The sequence below is a fragment of the Trematomus bernacchii genome, unplaced genomic scaffold, assembly GCF_902827165.1.
Source record: "Trematomus bernacchii unplaced genomic scaffold, fTreBer1.1, whole genome shotgun sequence".
Classification (NCBI taxonomy): Eukaryota; Metazoa; Chordata; class Actinopteri; order Perciformes; family Nototheniidae; genus Trematomus; species Trematomus bernacchii.
The window spans coordinates 88,337-110,178 of NW_022987786.1; the positions used below are offsets into that span (position 1 = coordinate 88,337).

General features: G+C 40.1%; 1 protein-coding gene and 1 pseudogene across 1 annotated transcript; both read left to right on the plus strand.

Annotated features, from left to right (window-relative positions):
• The first annotated feature begins 3,115 nt into the window (after window positions 1-3,115).
• LOC117497551 overlaps window positions 3,116-21,842 on the plus strand; it is a 112,312-nt pseudogene continuing 93,585 nt past the window's right edge.
• Window positions 9,919-14,643, plus strand: LOC117497571 (coiled-coil domain-containing protein 106-like). The gene is made up of 2 exons (XM_034149539.1): window positions 9,919-9,959; window positions 14,245-14,643. Exons 1-2 carry the CDS (start codon window positions 9,929-9,931, stop codon window positions 14,559-14,561), a joined length of 348 nt encoding a protein of 115 aa, XP_034005430.1. The 5' UTR covers window positions 9,919-9,928; the 3' UTR covers window positions 14,562-14,643.

The following is a 21,842-nucleotide window of genomic DNA, read 5'->3' on the forward strand; positions in this document are numbered from 1 at the left end:
AATTGTGTTTTTATCTTCGATTTTATCTTTAATTCTATGAATCTGTGTGAATCTGTGTTGTGTTTCATTCTTACCTGTTGCTGTTAAAATAATGAATTTCCCGACAGGGAGCAGAGAGGGTACAAGTACACACATCCTTTACTCAGGTACAAGTACACACATCCTTTACTCAGGTAGAAGTACACACATCCTTTACTCAGGTAGAAGTACACACATCCTTTACTCAGGTAGAAGTACACACATCCTTTACTCAGGTACAAGTACACACATCCTTTACTCAGGTAGAAGTACACACATCCTTTACTCATGTAGAAGTACACACATCCTTTACTCAAGTAGAAGTACACACATCCTTTACTCATGTAGAAGTACACACATCCTTTACTCAGGTACAAGTACACACATCCTTTACTCAGGTAGAAGTACACACATCCTTTACTCAGGTACAAGTACACACATCCTTTACTCAGGTAGAAGTACACACATCCTTTACTCAGGTACAAGTACACACATCCTGTACTCAAGTAGAAGTACACACATCCTGTACTCAAGTAGAAGTACACACATCCTTTACTCATGTAGAAGTACACACATCCTTTACTCAGGTAGAAGTACACACATCCTTTACTCATGTAGAAGTACACACATCCTTTACTCAAGTAGAAGTACACACATCCTTTACTCAAGTAGAAGTACACACATCCTGTACTCAGGTAGAAGTACACACCCTTTACTTAAGTAGAAGTACACACATCCTTTACTCAAGTAGAAGTACACACATCCTGTACTCAAGTAGATGTACAGATACTCGTGTTTAAAAATACTCTGGTAAAAGTAGAAGTACTGACTAAACTTCTTTACTCAAGTAAAAGTAAAGAACTTTGAAATGTACTTCAGTAAAAAGTACCCATAACTAGCAGCTGTTTTAAAGAGTACCTGACCTCCCTTTATATTAATAGAACAATAATGTCATTGTTAGCTAATGAATGTTTCCATGCTGAACAACGGCAACATGACAACGTTTTCATTGGTCCCTCTTCTTTAGAGAAGACCAGGAAATGATGGATACACGGATCGTGTTCAAATCAATAGGATGATATGTAGATGTTGTGTCTCCTCTGGATGATATGTGGATGTTGTGTCTCCTATGGATGATATGTAGATGTTGTGTCTCCTATGGATGATATGTGGATGTTGTGTCTCCTATGGATGATATGTGGATGTTGTGTCTCCTCTGGATGATATGTGGATGTTGTGTCTCCTATGGATGATATGTGGATGTTGTGTCTCCTATGGATGATATGTGGATGTTGTGTCTCCTCTGGATGATATGTGGATGTTGTGTCTCCTATGGATGATATGTGGATGTTGTGTCTCCTATGGATGATATGTGGATGTTGTGTCTCCTATGGATGATATGTGGATGTTGTGTCTCCTATGGATGATATGTGGATGTTGTGTCTCCTATGGATGATATGTAGATGTTGTGTCTCCTATGGATGATATGTAGATGTTGTGTCTCCTATGGATGATATGTGGATGTTGATCCACAGGAAGGTAGAGACAGGTTAAAGAACACCTTTCTTTGGAGTTTTATTTTAAACATTGTAAACAGATCTCTGATTCATTTTGAAAGCATTTTATTAAACACCTTACTTCTTCCTTCTGTCTGTCTGTACCTGTGTACTCTCATGTTCCGAATAACACAGCTTCCCCCAAATGTATTTTTGCTGTCTATATCTACGCCGGGATCCTGAGTCGTGGCTGAACCTGTTGCTGTGGTCCTGCGTCCTGGATCCTCTATCCTGAGTCCTGATTTGAGTCCTGGACTTCGAGTCGTGGCTGAACCTGAGTCCTGAGTCCTGAGTCCTGATTTGAGTCCTGGACTTCGAGTCGTGGCTGAACCTGTCTCTGTGGTCCTGCCTGACTCTCATCATACTACTTCCCTGATGGCTCCCACAGGATTGTTGACATCCTCGTGGATTCATCTTCTTATTATAGACACAAGCATTTCCAAACATGTGGTCTACCTACGCTGTGAAATGTATTATCTCTTTGATTGACACACGGCATCTATTGCACGTGTGTCCGTCCTGGGAGAGGGATCCTCCTCTGTTGCTCTCCCTGAGGTTTCTCCCATGTTCCTTTAAACTGTGGGGTTTCTCTGGAAGTGTTTCCTTGTACGATGTGAGGGTCTAAGGACAGAGGCTCTAAGGACAGAGGGTCTAAGGACAGAGGGTCTAAGGACAGAGGGTCTAAGGACAGAGGGTGTCGTATTGTCATACTGATATTCTGTACAAACTGTGAAGTCCACTGAGACAAATGTAACATTTGTGATATTGGGCTATATAAATAAACATAGATTGATTATCAGAAACATTTTAATACATTTTATTTCATTTTTAGTTTATACATACTGTGAGTAATTGTATTTTCTCTGATCTATATGTTTTGATTTGACATGTTCCTAAGTTGTGGTCCTGTGTGTCATTGTGTTGGCTGGAGGTCTTAACTTGTTTATAGAGTTTGCTAAACCAATATCCTAAACAAACCTAGAATTAGAATGAACCTTTATTGTGCATTTTGAGTTTGGGGTACCTTAGAGATTTAGATACTTTAGATACTAAACTCATTATTGATATAATAGATCAACTACCACCAGGGAAGGTTCCATAAAGGGTTGAACATGAACCTGTTCAGCTGGTAATGAAACAAAGGGAGGAGCTGCAGACAGGGAGGACGGTTGAAAATAGGAAGTCAAACTGCCAGACACCATTTTACACTTCGACAGAGCAGGAGGACAACAGGGTGAGTGTTAACACCAGGATCTGCTTTTTAACACACTATTTACTCTGTTATACTGGATGTGAGAACATAATGTGTTCATAAATATATATTTCCTAGAGTCCAATGAGACCTCTTCAAATGTTGGGAACATTTTTTTATTTCTTGGTTTTTGAGCCTTCAGAGTTTCATAACATGTGACAGGAGAGCGGCCTGTCTGAAGTCTGACTCATTTAATGTGTTTTAACTTTTAACCAAGTTTATCATTTCATGATTGAATCAGGTGTGTTATTATATTGTGTGTGTCTCCAGTGTTACTGGTTTATCTCTCAGACTGGAGAAGATGAGTGATTTAAAAGAAGAGAAAGAGGACACATCTCCAGTCTCCAGCTGTCTGTCTCTGAAGGGTGAGCGGTCTAAAGAGGACCCTCCAGACTTCAGAGATGAACCTGGACCCTCAGACACAAAGTAAGAGTTTCTACTGTAACCTGACCTGAAGAGGATTCAGATTGTATATAACCTGATCATTTAAACTGTTCTTTAATATCATGTGTAGGGCTGCCCACGACTAAAGATTATTGTAGTCGATCCAATAGTTGTCATTTCAGGCGATTAGTTGACTAATCTTCGCAGATACCTGTTTAAACCAGAGACTGTCTGTGGAACTAACAATTAAGGCTGTCCCCAAATAGTCGATTAATCAGTAGGGTAACACTTTACAATAAGGTACACAAAATGTGCTTAGTTACTGCTTAGTTACTGAGGAACTACTAGATAGTTAATGGTTAGTTAATGAGTAGTTCCTCAGGGACTGCGATTGAGGAACTGATGGTTAGTTACTGGTAAACAGACTGGGGGGTACTGCATTAACGAATCATTCGTTAATGGTTACTTAATGAGGAGTTCCTGGGAGACTTTGATTGAAGCAATGGTCCGCTGCAGCAGGGCACTTTTAAACCTGCCATCTTCGGCTGGCTTGGGTCCCACACTGGATCAACTGGTGGAGGTGGATCCGACTCACGTTTTACTGCTTAAGTCATCATTATTTACCTTACCATTACTTAGGCCGTTTGGGTACGGTAAACTCAAGGAACGCAAACAAAAACAGTAGTTACCCATTACCTAATGCTTACTTTACCATTCCTTAAGCAGTATGTGTCCCCTCAAGTAAAGTAATGCATCAAAAACAGTAGTTACCCATTACCTAATGATTACTTTACCATTCCTTAAGCAGTATGTGTCCCCTCAAGTAAAGTAATGCATCTAAAACAGTAGTTACCCATTACCTAATGATTACTTTACCATTCCTTAAGCAGTATGTGTCCCCTCAAGTAAAGTAATGCATCTAAAACAGTAGTTACCCATTACCTAATGCTTACTTTACCATTCCTTAAGCAGTATGTGTCCCCTCAAGTAAAGTAATGCATCAAAAACAGTAGTTACAAAGCCACTTTCTGCGATTGCAGTGATGTATGCCCTCCACATGTCCGTTATCACCGTGGTCCCTTGGCGAACGTATTTTGTGACCAGAGGAATTAAGTGGCGCCTTGATCTTTGTTTCACCAGCCTCAGGATAGGTCTTCTCCTTGTTCCTCTGATGCCCAGCATACCAAAGACCCATTTTCTCCTCCTCCACGTAGGACCGAATCTTCCCCTACCATACTGTAATAAAGCAGTACAACACAATTATATAAAAATAAACATCAGTAATTTCAATTGATAAACAAAAGTCAAATGTGTTTGTTATTTGCGTTCTTTTACAATTTAAAAATATTCACTTCCTTTCTCAAAAAAGAAGAGAAAAATATTAAAATGTAGTGGTACAAACAGAAAAGTTAAAGTTTGCTTATTTTGCTGCAAGAAACATGAAAAGGTGAGATAGATATTGGAATTAGATGATATATAAATAGATTATGCACTTTTAAAATGTTAGTAATAAAATGTAAGAATAAGGATTTATTTCCTTATTGATTAATGATCTGATTGGATGAGATACTTCTTAGCTTCTAAATTCCTTTTTTCTGTTATTTGACTGTGTATACACTGTGGAGCTGGCTCTCTCTAATGTATACTCTGTCTTGGAAGCCTAAGCACGCCAGTCATAAGGGTGTGAATGACACAATTATACAATGACATTACTTTGCTCAGTCATTTGTTAATCTCTGACCTTAAAAGATATGTTATTATTTCACCTTGAAAAACAAAGGTTTTAGTTTTAGTGAGGCCAAAGGCTAAGGCTCTGTAGTTTATACACACCTTCCTTTTGTGGTAGAAGTTGCTTTCGTCCAGCATGACAAATTCGTTTGGTCCTCCAAGTCTCTGCTTTCCCCTCCTTTCTCTCCTCCTGATTGCACTCTTGCAGACCTTCCTCAACTTCTGGCTAATTGTTGACAGCGTGCGACTGCTTCCTGCCACGCCATCCTGCAGCATGTCAATTTGCCTTAGCTGCAGTCCCTGGGAAAATCTGTTAAAGATCAATATAAAATTACTAAATATGAACAAAAACATATGAAGACGAACGCATTCAGCACCAGTGGCTAATGTATTAATTATATAATTCACATTAGACATTTGTTATTACTCAAAATGAAACAGAATATTTTAATGTTGCTAATTAATTTTATCTATCAAGTTTCCCTATATCAGAGCATCTACGCATGTATTTTTAAGCTATTAGAATAATCACACATTGAAACATTCTGAACCCATTTTTTTGTTGAGGAACATTTTGAATGCAGGAATTTTACTGTAACAGAGTATTCCTACACTCTGGTACTTCTACTTTTACTCAAGTACAAGATCTGAGTACTTCTACTTTTACTCAAGTACAAGATCTGAGTACTTCTACTTTTACTCAAGTACAAGATCTGAGTACTTCTACTTTTACTCAAGTACAAGATCTGAGTACTTCTACTTTTACTCAAGTTCAATATCTGAGTACTTCTACTTTTACTCAAGTACAAGATCTGAGTACTTCTACTTTTACTCAAGTACAAGATCTGAGTACTTCTACTTTTACTCAAGTTCAATATCTGAGTACTTCTACTTTTACTCAAGTACAAGATCTGAGTACTTCTACTTTTACTCTAGTACAAGATCTGAGTACTTCTACTTTTACTCTAGTACAAGATCTGAGTACTTCTACTTTTAATCAAGTACAAGATCTGAGTACTTCTACTTTTACTCAAGTACAAGATCTGAGTACTTCTACTTTTACTCAAGTTCAATATCTGAGTACTTCTACTTTAACTCAAGTTCAATATCTGAGTACTTCTACTTTTACTCAAGTACAAGATCTGAGTACTTCTACTTTAATCAAGTACAAGATCTGAGTACTTCTACTTTTACTCAAGTACAAGATCTGAGTACTTCTACTTTAACTCAAGTTCAATATCTGAGTACTTCTACTTTTACTCAAGTACAAGATCTGAGTACTTCTACTTTTACTCAAGTACAAGATCTGAGTACTTCTACTTTTAATCAAGTACAAGATCTGAGTACTTCTACTTTTACTCAAGTACAAGATCTGAGTACTTCTACTTTTAATCAAGTACAAGATCTATACCAGGGATCACCAACCTTTTTTAGGGTGAGGGCTACTTTTAAAAAATAAAACAAGTCGGGGGCTACTTTTACTCCTCTTTTTCTTTCTTTTTTGCAGTGTATATATTTAGCACATTTTAACATTATGATATGCTGACCTTTAACCTTTGTGTGCTGTTTGGGTCTGTGGGACCCGTTTGCAGTGTTTACTAAAAGAACATGCATGCAATTTAATTATTTTAACCTGCTTTATTTGGGGGTGGACGGGCCTCACCTCCTCTAGGGGGTCCTCACCTCCTCTAGGGGGGACCTCACCTCCTCTAGGGGGTCCTCACCTCCTCTAGGGGGGTCCTCACCTCCTCTAGGGGGGTCGGGGGGCATGCACCCCCGTGAAGATTATTTTTAAATGTTGAAGTGAAATGCATCAATCTGGAGCACTCTGAGCCCCAGATGAATTGATGGATACAGCTCTCAACACTCAGATGAAAGAGAGCTGTAAACTTTTCAATAATCCAAACATCTTTAGAATATGATCACAACCAATAACAAATCATTCAAACTGGTTTATTCTGATCTTATGTTACCTAGTTAGCATGCTTTCTTTTTATGTATGCTTATTTTACTAATCACTCCCCTTTAAACTGTTTTTTGTTTTTTTTACTGTCCTTTACACATTGGAATGATTTCTTACTTTATCTATATTAAATAGATAAAGGTATGCTCTCCCTAGCTCTCTCTCTCTCCCTCCCTCCCTCCCTCCCCCCAGCTCTCTCCCTCCCTAGCTCTCTCGCTCGCTCTCTCTCTCTGTCTCGCTCGCTCACAGAGGCTGTGTGCTCCTCCGTGGCGATGAAAAAAAACAAACATATTTTTAAAGTGGGGGGACACAAACGGGATTTCGAAAAGAGCGGGGGACATTTCCCCCCTGTCCCAGGTGGAAATTACGCCATGTGTGTGTGCGTCAAGTGCAATAAATATATATGCAAGTTGCAGCACACAGAGTAAAGCTCTGCCCCTCATGTGCTGTACAGGCTGCATGACAGGCTGTTCAATGGGGCTGATGTGTTGTGTAGATTCTGCCAGAAGGGAAATCAGCGGGGAGGTGCCTTTTCTTCCAGACTGCAACGCTGGTCCCGCAAATCAAGCAAGAACGTGATTGGTCGATCTTCATTTTGGGGGTGGGGGGAGGAGGGGTGTTAGATAGATATAGAGTTGTAGTAAGTAGATAGAGTTCGCTATGATTTAGGTTTCCTTTATGCATAGGGTAGATTCTTTTAATTACATTTCCTTTTTTGTTTTGTGTATTTTATACATTTTGGATTTGCTTGGCGAGCTATTTTTAGAACATGCCCCGCGGGCGACTCAAGTTGCCCCTGCGGGCGACCAAGTGCCCGCGGGCACCGTGTTGGCTACCCCTGATCTATACTTATACCACCTCTGTTTATAGCCTATGAAAAAATTTGAAAACGAAGGCTAAAGCTAATGTTAGCAGATAGTGACAATGTATGCTAGTTAGCTAGCTCAACGATTCCTTAAATAATATTGCAACAGAAACATTTTTTTGTTCACATCACGCTCTGCTGCTCCAACAGGGAGCTCTGCTCTGAACACCCGAACGGTAAGGCGATATGGGTTCGTTCTTATTGTGCATCCATGGGTAAAGGTAAAACCTTTATATATACAGTCTATGGGTAAAACGCATGTAGTACTGAACACGTAACATGAACGTGCCGGGTGGCGCGGTCCCGTGGGTTAGATGCGCGTTCATAATGCCGAGGGAAATAACTCTTGAATATTGTCATCAGAGTCCGGCGCAGTTTGTTTGTAGCCTTTATTTAACCAGGTGAAAAATCCCATTGAGATCAACTATCTCTTTTTCAAGGGATACCTGTAGTTCCTGTGAAAGCGACGCCAATGTGCCCCGCCACACCTCCAAGCCGCCTGCGTTGTGAATTGCCAAATAACTAGCATTTAGTCCGCTAGCTCAATGCTAACATATAATGGATAACGGAATTGACGCGCTAACTGAAATTAGCATTTAGATATCGGCAATGTTAAACAACAGTCAACATGCTTAAAATAAACGTAATACTTACAGGCATTCATTTGCTGTGCTCTGAGGAAATGACTGATATTATTGATGAATTAATATTACCTGTAAATGTATTTCATCCAGCTGAACAAGGATCATTTGCTCTTCTCAAACAGGGACACACACCTCACTGACTTCTTTGTCGTTTTCCCTCGGTGTTTTTTACGTCGGCACTTCCTACAAAAGACCAATCGTAAAGTCCTTTTTTCCTGATAAAGAACTTATCTTTGTAACATGACATATCAGTAAACAGAGGAAGTCATCGTTAAAACCCGTGCTAAAAATGTAAGACTTACCACTGCAGTCCGTCGACGTTTGAGTGTTTCTCCAGTTTCCTCCTCTTTTTGCAGAGTTTGCATTTCATTTTTCCTTGAAGCAATTCCATTTTCATTAAAAGTCTGTTTGGTGTGCAGTGTCATGATAACCTAAAACCATAGACTACTGCGGCGTTACTACTGCGTTACTGCGGCCCGTCCACAAACCCTAACCCCTAGATTCCACCGGGTCCGTCTGCGACGCGTTACGGGCGCGTTACGGGCGCGTTACGGCTGCCCCGCGGTACTCACGGCGATCGCGGCCACTCTAGTCAATGGGTGCTATTCCACCACACGCGGCGCGTTACGGCTCAGAAGCGTCCCAGAAGCGGCTCGGCGCAGGGCTCCTCTAAAATTAGGATCGAATCCTATTTTTGTCGCGGCGCAGCCGTAACGTTACGTCGGGCAGGCAGGAAGTGGAACTTTCAGAGCTATATATACACACACACAAACTAATTTTGCAGACCCTATCCCTCCGTAGAAATGCCAGCGTTCTCCTCCGGTTTACAGGCACTGTGTAAATTATATATATAGAATAATTATGATGATGAATGCATTTTTTTACCACTAAAATACAGCAACACATCTTTGATTCATGTCGTTTATAACTGGAATATTACAGTTATTATTAACTTTGTCTGTACAAAGTAGCCTGTCCAGGAAATATGCCCAAATCAACAAAAACTGCGAGCCGGCAGGCAAGACGCTCCGCTTCTGAAATGCTTCTGAAACGCGCCTGGTAGGGTATGACGCCGGAGGAGGCCGGACCAAAACCGCAACGCGGCGCAGACGGACCCGGTGGAATCTAGGGGTAACACCCAGCGTAGTTCAAGATGTACTGCCGCTGCCGGGCCAGCCCGGAAGTTGAAGCACAGCGAACTCCGCCGCGGAGCGCACGAGCGCCCTAGCACCCTGATCCTCATTTCTTGTTCACACGATTCAAACCAATAGTTTTGATGTTTTGAATCAGGTATTTCATCTTCCTTGTTAAATTGACAAAGCACAGCTTCTGTATCTTCACTGATATACAATTAAAATATTAAAACCGCAATAAAGTGTTAATGCGCTGCAAATCGGGATCCGGCTGGAGCACTACGCAAGACACGCCCCTTCATAGCATTCACGTGCTACGATTGGCCATGAGCCTGTCACGTGCATCTCGGCTGAAATGGACATTAGGAGAAGCAAACGAAAGAAGATGGGGTCCCGCAAGCGTTTGTTGTCAGAATGTAAGTATGAATTGAAATTTCTTTTTTATTTGAAAAATTAGTAACACTGCTTCGCGAAATCATCTCAATTGACACATGTATTACACTTTTTGTTCAGTGCTATCTGATTTGAGGTTGCTAGCTAAACCACGAGGACCCACCGTGACACAGTTGTTACATAATAATAATAATAATAATAATAATACATTACATTTATAAAGCCCCTTCCTGGAGCTCAAAGCGCTTACATGACATTTAAATGTTCTGTAAAGTTCCTTATACAGCTTTAGACTTGTTTTTATCTCATAAAGTCCTTAAGTGACACACCCTGAACAGTCTGGTGGGTCATGTGCTGGGCTAACACATGTGACAGAACTAGCTACATTTCAGAGGCTTGTTTTTGGTTGCTAAAGGTACAAATCAAGCCATTTAAGAATGAAAATGCTTACATAACATGTCCTTTGTTACATTTAACCTGTTAACATTTCTTGATCAAATTGATATGAAACAAATGAGATAAAAATCTCTGTGACACTGATGTCACATCGGGACATTAACCTTAAACTTTCACAGTAAATCTGGAGTAACACATGTCACAATTAGAAATATGATTATGATCTGCTCAGTTAATTTAGCTGATCCAATTATATTTAGTTAATATATTCTTTATTCTTCAATTCAAAGAATGTTCAAACAAATTTAAATAAAAAAATCCTCCTCATTCGTTAAGTTATAAATAAGAGTTACTTTACCATTAAAGTTCAATGTGACATTGTCAGAAATGTGGTCTATTTAGTCTAAATTATGTTCCCCTTAATTTCCCCAAAAGTAGAAATGGGTCTGGGTTCTTATGGGTTAAATTAGTTAAATTGTTAAATAAGTAAATGACATTAGGGCGCTAGAAACGAGAGTATTTTATTTTAACACAGCATTGTTTTTTGCGTTCAAAATTAAAACAGGCTAACCTTTTAACGCTGATTTGGGTGACTTGTGTAATTCGTGGAGAACCGAAGAGTTTTTTGGGGGCGTGGGGGGTCCGACTCACAGACTGACGGACAACAGAACGCCGCTCCAGCACTTCATAAGGATGCCTTATACATGCTGCAGTTTTTGCGTGGCTGTGTCTTTAGTTGTAAGCCCATTGGCGATCTGTTGTTATTAGCATCTGGTTAGCTAGCTAGCTATAAAGAGCTTCTTCTACAACCAGGTGGAAGAGAGCTCTCTCCTGACAGACTGAGAGGCTCAAAGAACCTCAGCTCAGTGAGGAAAAGGCACACCTTGATATGATCATTATAGTTATATAAAAAAAGAGACTAAATGAAAAACAGGTATAAAATACTTTGACAGTAACAAAAACGTTTTTTTAAATAACAAGAATACAGTTTAAAAGGGGAGTGATTTGTAAAATATCCATAAAGAAAAAGAGAAATCTGCTTCCAGGTCTGTTTCATATGGGTGTTGGGAGATGTGTCCATAGATCTCTTCATGTTGCTCTCAAAGTGCACCAGATTGATGCATTTAACTTCAACATTTAAAAACTAATTTGCACACATCTTGTGTCCATATCTTTCTGTTTTGGTGGTCATGCCACACCGTGCACGTGCATGCATGCGCGAGTCATGGTAAAATATCTGGATTAAGAGGTTGCTTTTTCTTTGCACAGCATGAAAGAAAGGCGAAATGAATGAGCTGTGATTTTAGTATTTTTAAGCAGAAATTGAGTTCAATAATTTGTACGGCCCTTGGAGAAAGTTGTAAAAATTGAAATGGCCCTTGAGAGAAAAAAGTTCCCCACCCCTGATCTAAATAATAATAAAAACCCTTGATTTGTAACTGAACATCTCTGTCTCCTATTGATCAGAGTATATTATAAAGAATAGCCAGTTAATTGAAGCATTATAGCGCAGGCCTTTGTCAGATGGTATATTACGCTGTTTTTTCTGTTTCGAATAGTTCTCTCTTTTTTCACCATACATGTGTTTGCATCCCTGAATATAAGTAGGCCTATAATGTTAAACAGAACATGCCGTGATGTCGCTCTGTTCAGAGTGAGACCAGTGTTTCCAAACAACTCCATCTCTGTTGGTCTCTGCACGCTCACATTAACCTGCAGTGTCAGATCTTTCAAAAAAAACAGGGAGAGCAGCTTCTCCAAACTGTTCCATTTAAAGGCTGCTGAGACATGAGCATGCCAGGCTCAAACTTGGCAATATTGATGCGTTATAAATTAGAAACGGAGCAATCTCGATATAGCGTTAAATCCACATTGTGGATCGTCTTATCAGTTATCTCTATTAAACATGATTGGATAAAAGTAGAGCTGATTGCCCAAACCTAACTTCTGTATATAAAGGTACACACCCCAAACACAATAACTAACATTTAAACATTACTTTGAGCAAAGCTACACGACTAGTAATACCTTTACACCAGCCGCGGCGCCAGGATTTCAATTGTGGGTGGGCCAATGTAATTTCGGCTGGGCCTGTTCTAATAGATGTTTCTCGTTAACAAAAATGTAATAAAAATAAATGGCTGCATATCATTGTAGGCAACTGTGTAATGCATATTTCCTATAGTAAAGACACTTTTTCAAAACCCTTCTCTTTTAAACATTTTCACTTATGAGAAGCTTAAATATTATTTAAATGATTAAGCGGCACGCCGCAATGAGTGAAAATAAATGTTATACTGCATGTTATTTAGTTTTGGTTCACAATACATTGATACGTTTAGAAACAAAGAGCATACAACGGCAGAATATGGAATAATGACCGAGCACCTGATGTGTGTCTGTGTGGTTAGATTGCAGCCTGCTGTCCTTTAGCGGATCGAGCGAAGTGAGCGGCCGTGCGTAAAAGGCACTGGTTCTCTGACGCGGCACTTTTCAGAGGCTGCAGATTTATCATTAGGCTACTTCCTTCTGATACTGCAGAGCTTTCATGAGCTGAAGTATACGTTTCATCCTAAAGCAGCTGGGCAGCAGATACTGTTGCTTCACACTCATAAGCTTTGCTGATGTGGGCTGGAGAATGCCTGCCGCGTCTGGGTGCGCTCTGGTAGTTTCAAATGGCATGACATTTTAGCTCTACGTTTCTTAATCATTTCCCTAGATATTTAGTCTCAATATGAAATGAGGAATCTCTTGCTTTGCACACGTGACAATTATGTCCGTTAAAACTTTACGTGTTCCCGATTTTTCTCAATGATCTCTCCCTGTCGGCCCTCTGGGTTGAGTAGCTGATGGAGGATGGTTCCATGGTCAGACTTCTCGCACTGTCTGTAGTTTGTATTTCTCTCCATAGCTATTGCATGAGCTGCGCTGCATTCGTGTTTACTGAGAGCATAGTCGATATGTTTCCAGTCCCTGTAACCATGGCGACTGAATGTATCTTCTCCGCCGGCCCCTCACTAAAATGCCGGCATATTTTACAAAACACACTGTCCTTGCTAATGCTATACTCCAAGAATGTGTACTTGTCATACCAGTGGGCAGCGGAGCTCCTTTTCTTTTGTCCGAAAAGTGTCTGAGGGTACTTTATGAGCTTTGGCTGTGTAGCCGCCGGGTCATCTATGGCTGAGAGGTCCGGCACTGGGATGCTATTTTCTGTTGACCTGCAACGGGTGCTACGTCCCGCAGAGGGACTGAGCTCAGCGGGGCCCAACATTAAACACACTCTCGTCTCTCTAAGGCGGCACCTGCTGTGTCGTCTTACTCTTTAAAATGAAAACCTGAACATCGATTGTTGTGACATCGTTAGTGAGTGCGGTATATTTTTTGTGTCTGTCCAGTCCACTGTCCTCCATCTGCGCGCGCCCGCGAGACGTTCTACGATGTGTTTGCTCCAGCGCTTCCACTATGAGTTCGGTCCAAATTCACATTTTACGTTGCCTGATTACATTAATTCTTGTTGCTTTTACATTTCTAAGTTTAAAGGGAAACACATGTTTGCTCTTATTTTATTATGTAATCGTTAGTTTTGATAATCAAAAATAAAAATGTTGGAAAATATATTTTCGCCCAGTCATTTTTGATCAATGAATGGGTGGGCCCAGTGACAGAGTGGGTGAGCCTAGGCCCAGTAGGCCCACCCATAACGCCGCGGCTGCTTTACACTACACCAATTCATTACACAATTTTGTATGTAAGGATTACACTACCACTATATAACACTAGTACAAGAATATTATCAATACTAATAAACCCATATCCAAACTGATTTCTGCACTACAGACATCATTAGGATAGGCAACAACAAAGTACTGTTGTTAAATAGTTAAATATTTGTCTTTTTTTCTGTTTCAGTCCTGACCCCAGAAGACGCCATAACCCGCTACAAGCGTGTTCTTGAGGCGGTGAATAAGGGCAACAATAAAACGGCGGCTTACAGAGCGGTAGGAGTGGACCGCAAAACCATTACCGACACTGCAGGAATTGCAGAACTGCATGCTGTGAACCCGGGCATCTTCCAAGATATCCGGGGAACACTGAAGAAGGGGGAGACCCTTCTCCGTTTCTCTGAGATGTGTAAGTCTGCCATAAAGGACCAACATTTAGAGGGGAAGGTCCAGGACTTAAAGACGAATGGAGGACTATTATCCATTAATCCAAAGGGGAAGTGAGGAAGGAATGGATGTTTTTTTGCTTTGCACTTGTTTTTAGGTTTTTTTAATAAAAAGTCGTTTTTATTTACATTTTCTTTTTTTTTATGTTCATCCTTGTTTCAATAAAAATGTAAAACTTCAGTGGCTGTAGATCCGTCATTGTCATCAACAGTGTTTGTTTGTTTGTTTGTAATTGAGGTAATCATTAGTTAATGGGTAACTACTGTTTTAGTAATGGTAAAGTAAGCATTAGGTAATGGGTAACTACTGTTTTAGATGCATTACTTTACTTGAGGGGACACACACTGCTTAAGGAATGGTAAAGTAAGCATTAGGTAATGGGTAACTACTGTTTTTGATGCATTACTTTACTTGAGGGGACACATACTGCTTAAGGAACGGTAAAGTAAGCATTAGGTAATGGGTAACTACTGTTTTTGTTTGCGTTCCTTGAGTTTACCGTACCCAAACGGCCTAAGTAATGGTAAGGTAAATAATGATGACTTAAGCAGTAAAACGTGAGTCGGATCCACCTCCACCAGTTGATCCAGTGTGGGACCCAAGCCAGCCGAAGATGGCAGGTTTAAAAGTGCCCTGCTGCAGCGGACCATTGCTTCAATCAAAGTCTCCCAGGAACTCCTCATTAAGTAACCATTAACGAATGATTCGTTAATGCAGTACCCCCCAGTCTGTTTACCAGTAACTAACCATCAGTTCCTCAATCGCAGTCCCTGAGGAACTACTCATTAACTAACCATTAACTATCTAGTAGTTCCTCAGTAACTAAGCAGTAACTAAGCACATTTTGTGTACCTTATTGTAAAGTGTTACCAACAGAAAAACGAAGCTCCATTCGAGTCAGCTGGAAACCCTCAGACTTCTTTCAGAGCAGAGCCTGGTCATTAAGTTAATTTGGTCGGGCAGGGAATCTAAAGTGTGGATCTTTCTGGGACGAGTCCCACAAGGTGACATGCAGACTACGACGGCAACAAGTCTCCTCTATTTCCACGCCATCACAGCGCAGCTTCCTGAATGCCGGCTTCATAACAACACACAGAGCTTAATTATCCCGCAACGTGAGTTACTTTCTCAGACTCGGAGGAAAACAGCTGCAGAGAGTCAGGCAGCAAGTATCAACATATATAGACCTATAATATATAATATGGGTGGGGGAAATAATCGATACAGCATAGTATCGCGATACTTTGCGTGGCAATATTGTATCGATACACGGATGCCAAGTATCGATATTTTATTATATAAACTTTTTTTAATTAAAAAAATAATAATATTTGCATAAAAACTGTAGCATATAAAGATGGTTGTACAGATGGAGCAGCTTATTTCAGACTCCAGCTTACTGCTTCCTGCCTACTACCTGCCAGCTACCTGCCTAAGACCTGCCAAAGACCAGTATCTGGGAATGTTAAGCCCTCCCACTATTTTCCAAGAGGGCGTTGCCAGATTTTCAATTTCAGGATGACAACATTTCCCTAAAAACTTACCAAAACGTAAACATTTTTAAAACTCTTACATTTCTGCTCCAGAGGCCAGGGGTTAAACTGGGATTTGATATGTGGGGGGGCTCTGTTAGAAGGTGCGACGGAGGGGGGGGGGGGGGGCTCTGTTAGACGCTCGTGAACTGTCAACGGGGGGGGGGGGGGGGGGTGTTGTCGGCCGTAAGCGAACCGGGCCGTTGGCGTCCGGCCGTGCTGTGATTCCCCAGAACTCACAGCTGGCCAGCGGCCCACCGGGATAAGTCCCGACTCTCCCGACGGCCAATCCCTGCCCCCCCTGACTGCACGTTGCTGACACACACCGCTGCAAACTCTCTGCACGGAGGAGCCGCGGAGGAAGAGACACACGTTCACTAAGCCGAAAAAACTATATCCGGTCACAGTGATCTGCTATTTTAAAGTAAATTCAACACATATCGACCCTAAATATAGCATATATTACGAACGAGAAAGTGTTAACATCGTTTTTTGTAAACATATGACAAATGTGCGAGGGTGATGACATCAGAGCATCGTCCTATGGGCTTAGCCCCGGACAGCCCCGGCCCAATTTAACCCCTGCCAGAGGCTATACAACAACATCTGAAAGGTCAAAAAAACAAACAGGGCTAGACAGCCATTTGTAGCATATGGGAGAATGGTGATGTGAACTCAACACGTAGTCACTCAGAGGGGGGTACTAATTATTTTCAAATGCGCATAGGCAATGCTATCTATTTACATGTACTGTAGGCTCTTTCAGTCAAGAATTTGAATTTGAATGGGATCGGGAGACGCTCTGCCAACACTGACCCAATCTTCTGCTCCTTACAACCCACTCACTTTTTATCTGGTTAAATAAAGGTTAAATAAAAATAAAAAAATAAAACAAATCCCTCTGGACTTGCACGGGCCTCAAGGTCTCATACTTTTGTTGGTATTTACTGAAGAACTTCAGACTTGTGCTAATTGACGGGAAAATATTCCTAAAACGTCCAAATAGTCACAGCAGGGATTTGCCACTGTGCCACTACAGTTGATATGTGTGTCTACAAAGAAAGCTTTTCATTTGCTAGATGCTGATGTAGCTATTTGGATTACTTTTGAAGATGCAGTTGGGAATATTTCCTCAACCCTGCTTTGTTATTTTCAGAAAAGTGAAACTTAAATAGCCCTATAAAATGATAGAATTTAAAAGAGTCTTGAAAAAGCATGGTGATGGCAATAAATGCATTAATGAATCCCCAAAATCTACAGAATACATTTAATTTAAGGGGAGCAGTTACTGAGAAGTATATAATGAGAACTGCTACCAATGGTGGCCTATTTAGTTTATTAAGAAATACATATCTTTAGCTTTTTTTGATCTGCAGTAGGAAATGGAGCAGACCTGCAGAGAGTAGCGACAGAGAAGGGCTGGTCCAACCTCCTTGTACACGTCGTTTACACCCAGGTGGTTAAATAAAGGTTAAATAAAAAATAAAAAGATACTGCATATACAGATGGAGCATCTTTTTTCAGACTCCAGCTCACATACATTTCCCGCCTAAGGATAATATTCCCACAGTGCAGCATAATGTACAGTATCACACTGTATTACAAATTCAAAGTAAATGACTGTGGGTAATACAGCAATTTACTGCCTAGATTACAGATTTTGTTTACAGTGTATGTTGCATGTTTTAAATGTATTGTATTTACTTGTTTAAAATGAAATGTGTTTTAGATTGACTTTTAAAATCTAACTAACTACAGATGAAAAATAGCCTCTTGGCTAACTCTAAGAATAAAGGGTAGACATATCTGTACTTAGTGCCAAGTAGCTAAGCAGGTATTCACTCAGAGGGCTGTAGGTACAAAATGCCACCCATTTACATGTTGGAAAACAAAGTCAAAAATCAACAGTAGGGGGGTGGGGGATGGTGAACGGTATGGTCAATGTTTGTAAACACAATCCCCAGGATGTGTCCTTATCAAACCAAAATAGAAAATGCAGATATTACACTCAGACATCTGAAAAGTCTATGTTAAAAAGCCTCAGTCACCTTAATTCATGTAATAAAAACATCTCAAGTCAGTAACACTGAAAGCTAAATGTGCAATACCATGTTCACCTATGTTACTATTTATAATGTTATTGTTGTTACAACAGAAGATGTTTTTCTTTATATTGAAGTTAAATGCATCAATCTGGTGCACTTTGAGGTCAAAATTAAGAGATTTATGGATACCGCTGGAAAAAGCTGCAGTACATATGCCGAGCCTGTACGTAGCGCTGTAACTTCCTCCACAAAAGCAGCCTTCTGTTTATTCAACGTGGTGGGGGCCGAGGGAACCGGGCAGAGTTTTTCGCCGGTCAACGTGTGTGAAAGTTTAAATCTTCCTTATTGAGCTTTAAAACAAATGAATAATGACTATATATAATAATAAAATAAACACCGGCTGTTGTTATGCCTGCTGTAACGTTAAATTACTCCGTTCTCCGCTTCTAATTATGCCGTTACAGGCTTCATAGTTGTATTTATCATCTAAATTTGCCGAAACAAGTTTAATATTCTGAAAGCCAAGACTTTGTTTATTTGAAATCAGATGAAAACAAACTGTAACGGACCCTGCCGTGTTATCTATGATTACTATATGCCTTACTGTACATTCATAATTTCAGCCGGAGGGAGGGGGGCGGCGCTGCGGGCGGAAGAGCAGATTGCGAGTGAGGTGCCTGTCATCTTCCCTTTACAAGCTTCACAAATGTATTTATCGTGTGATTTTGGAAATAAAAGTTTCATATTCTGAAAGCCAAGACTTTGTTTATATATTATACGTGGGTAGCTATGACGTCAGAAGGAGTTACCGTAAATGAGAGCTGCCGTAAAAGTGTTTCTAGGATTTCTAAACGAACTATTACAGCTGTTATAAAGCATTAAATAAAAAGTAATGAAAGAGATAAGGAGGAGAAAAGGTTTAAGGAAGTAAGCAATGAATATAGAATGTCGAAATCCTCTGTTTCACGCGATGTAGAACATTGAAGACAGAGGACGGCGGTCCCCCAATCTACACAGCGGGAGAAAGAAGATCATAAAGCAGATCGGAGGAGACATCACGATCTTCCCACATTAGTGCAATTCACCTATACTTAACCCCAAATAAAAGAACCCAATAAAAACAGTTGTTAAATAATAGTGAAGTCACGTTGTAATAACTCATCTCTCGGTTTGAGTGTTCTTTTTCTGCTTTGCCAAAAGCCACTGTGTCAAGTGTCTAGTGACTATTTCTCTTAGCAGATGCATGTCAATTTAAATCAATACATACAACTATTTTTTAAATCAATAAAAACATTTTCTAAATCCATAAAAGCATTTCAATTAAGATTGGGAGTCATGTCGTTACTTTGTTGAGAATGTGGCCATGTAATAAGCGGGATAATTTGCAGCGACTTGGTCATTGTGGGGAAAAATAACACCCATCCTGATCGTTTCAATGAAGTTGAATACAGAATATTCATATTTGTCAGTGATTTCATGTCAATTCGGCGAACATAAACATAAATGATCGTGGTGAAGATGATGATTAAATTAGGATAAAAAATCGGGAGAGCCGGCTGCATTTCCTCTCGTTCGTTTTTTTCGACTAAACAACATTATTTTATTAAATAACAACATGGTGATGTTTGGTAAATGATTACATGTCTTATTTAGCACAGACTATGATCCTATCCGTGACATATGGATCTTAACCTGTTTCACGCCTTCCCCCCGGTACCGGGCGGATAAACGCGTCATTTGCAGGAAACAACGTCTAAGGAATCTTAATATTGAATAAAACTATGAATGTGTTATATCCATGTAACGGGAAGAAACTCAGCTAACTGATCTTTTTAATTTTTTTTTTCAAAAAAAACCCACAATGCTAGCACTCAGCCTCTGAATTAGCCTCGATCGAAAAAACGGGACCGACAAAGGCACATAAACTCACTCAGAACTCCCTTATTACTTATCCTAGATGCACAACCAAACACTATTTTTTGGTGTCCTGGAGACACTGAATCTAACGGTGCCCACCTCAACACTCAGTGATAAACATTCGCGACGCTATCAACGAAAGCGTACATCATCACATGTGGAGCCAAGAAGCTAAACATATAAATATGGCTTACCTTGGTCAAAAGTGGTCTTCAATGGCATTAAAACGATAAAAAAACGATGCTGCAGTTAATCCATAGGTTCATCCTATGTGTCTGTGCCTTCTTTGAAATTATTTCTGATAATCCATAAGCAATACAACTGCGTTTTAGTTTCCAAACTCCAGAAGGAGACATTCCTCCAGTTTAGTTTCGCTTTCCACACGCGAAGCGGCAACATTTTTTCTTTACAATGTGTGTCTATGTAGGTATCCTCCTTCGATTCTATTGGCTCTAACGGTCACAAGGGTATGTCAACCAACCAGATCGAGCAAGGGGGGCCAGAGATAGGTCAAATCCACCCAAATGACCCCAGATGGCCCAGTTTTTGGCTAAATCTCTCTAAAAAGGTCAAATGTCACTTGTTTTGCATCAATCTTGATACAGGGTACTTATTATATGTTGTACTTTGGATTCCTAAAGCTTTTAGTCTACTAACCCATCATCCAAGGGTAGTTTTCACTATCTGTAAAAAATAATTTTTGGACGGACACTATAATTTACAGTTTTTTACTATGTAAAATCTGAATTTTCTTTAAAATAAAAAACATTTATATTGATTCTGACACTTCTACATCCAACTCACAGGTTTATCATTACTTTGAGAAAAGATTATTAATTTAACCCTTTTAGAAGGGAAGATATGGTCATTTGTTCTGGGAATGTCATTTTCGAGCCTGAGACCTGAAAAACAGGCTCAGAGTGGAACAGGTTAACAAAGATCCGCTATACATTAGTACCAGACATACTGTAAATCCAGCTTACTGTATCGAAGTTGATTTCACATGAGCTCCAGTGTGGAACCCCACTGCACCCCCTGGTGGATCAATGATCCATTGCAGCTGGCTTCACAATAATTAAATGTATTTATCACAGGGGCGGTATTAAGTCAGACTGGGGGCCGGCTCTTCATCACGAACCAATCATTGATCCACCAGGGGGTGCAGTGGGGTTCCACACTGGAGTCATGTGAAATCAACTTCGACACAGTAAGCTGGATGTACAGTATGTCTGGTACTAATGTATAGCGGATCTTTGTTAAGATCCATATGTCACGGATAGGATCATAGTCTGTGCTAAATAAGACATGTAATCATTTACAAAACATAAATCCGCGTAGCGGAGGGATCTTGATCCCTGGGTGTTATTTTTCCCCATAATGACCAAGTCGCTGCAAATTATCCCACTTATTACATGGCCACATTTTCAACAAAGTAACGACATGACTCCCATTATTAATTGAAATGCTTTTATGGATTTAGAAAATGTTTTTATTGATTTAAAAAATAGTTGTATGTATTGATTTAAATTGACATGCATCCGCTAAGAAAAATTGTCCGTTGTTACTGTTTTTTAAACAGTCAGAATGAAACGGCAGCTCTCAGCTGTGTGTTTACACACCTAATGGCCCATCACAGCTCTCCCCCCCCCTGATCTTTCTTTTCCAACAGTTAAGTTAACTGTAGGTTACTCTGAGTGACAAGCTTACAGTTAGTGAAGTAACACTTTTTTTTGTGATTCACGACCTCGCTGTTTCATTCTAACATAACGCTCCAAATATGACTGTTTCCACTCGGACTTCAATACAGCAACACCATTGTTTTGGTTTCCATGGTAGCGTGTCTC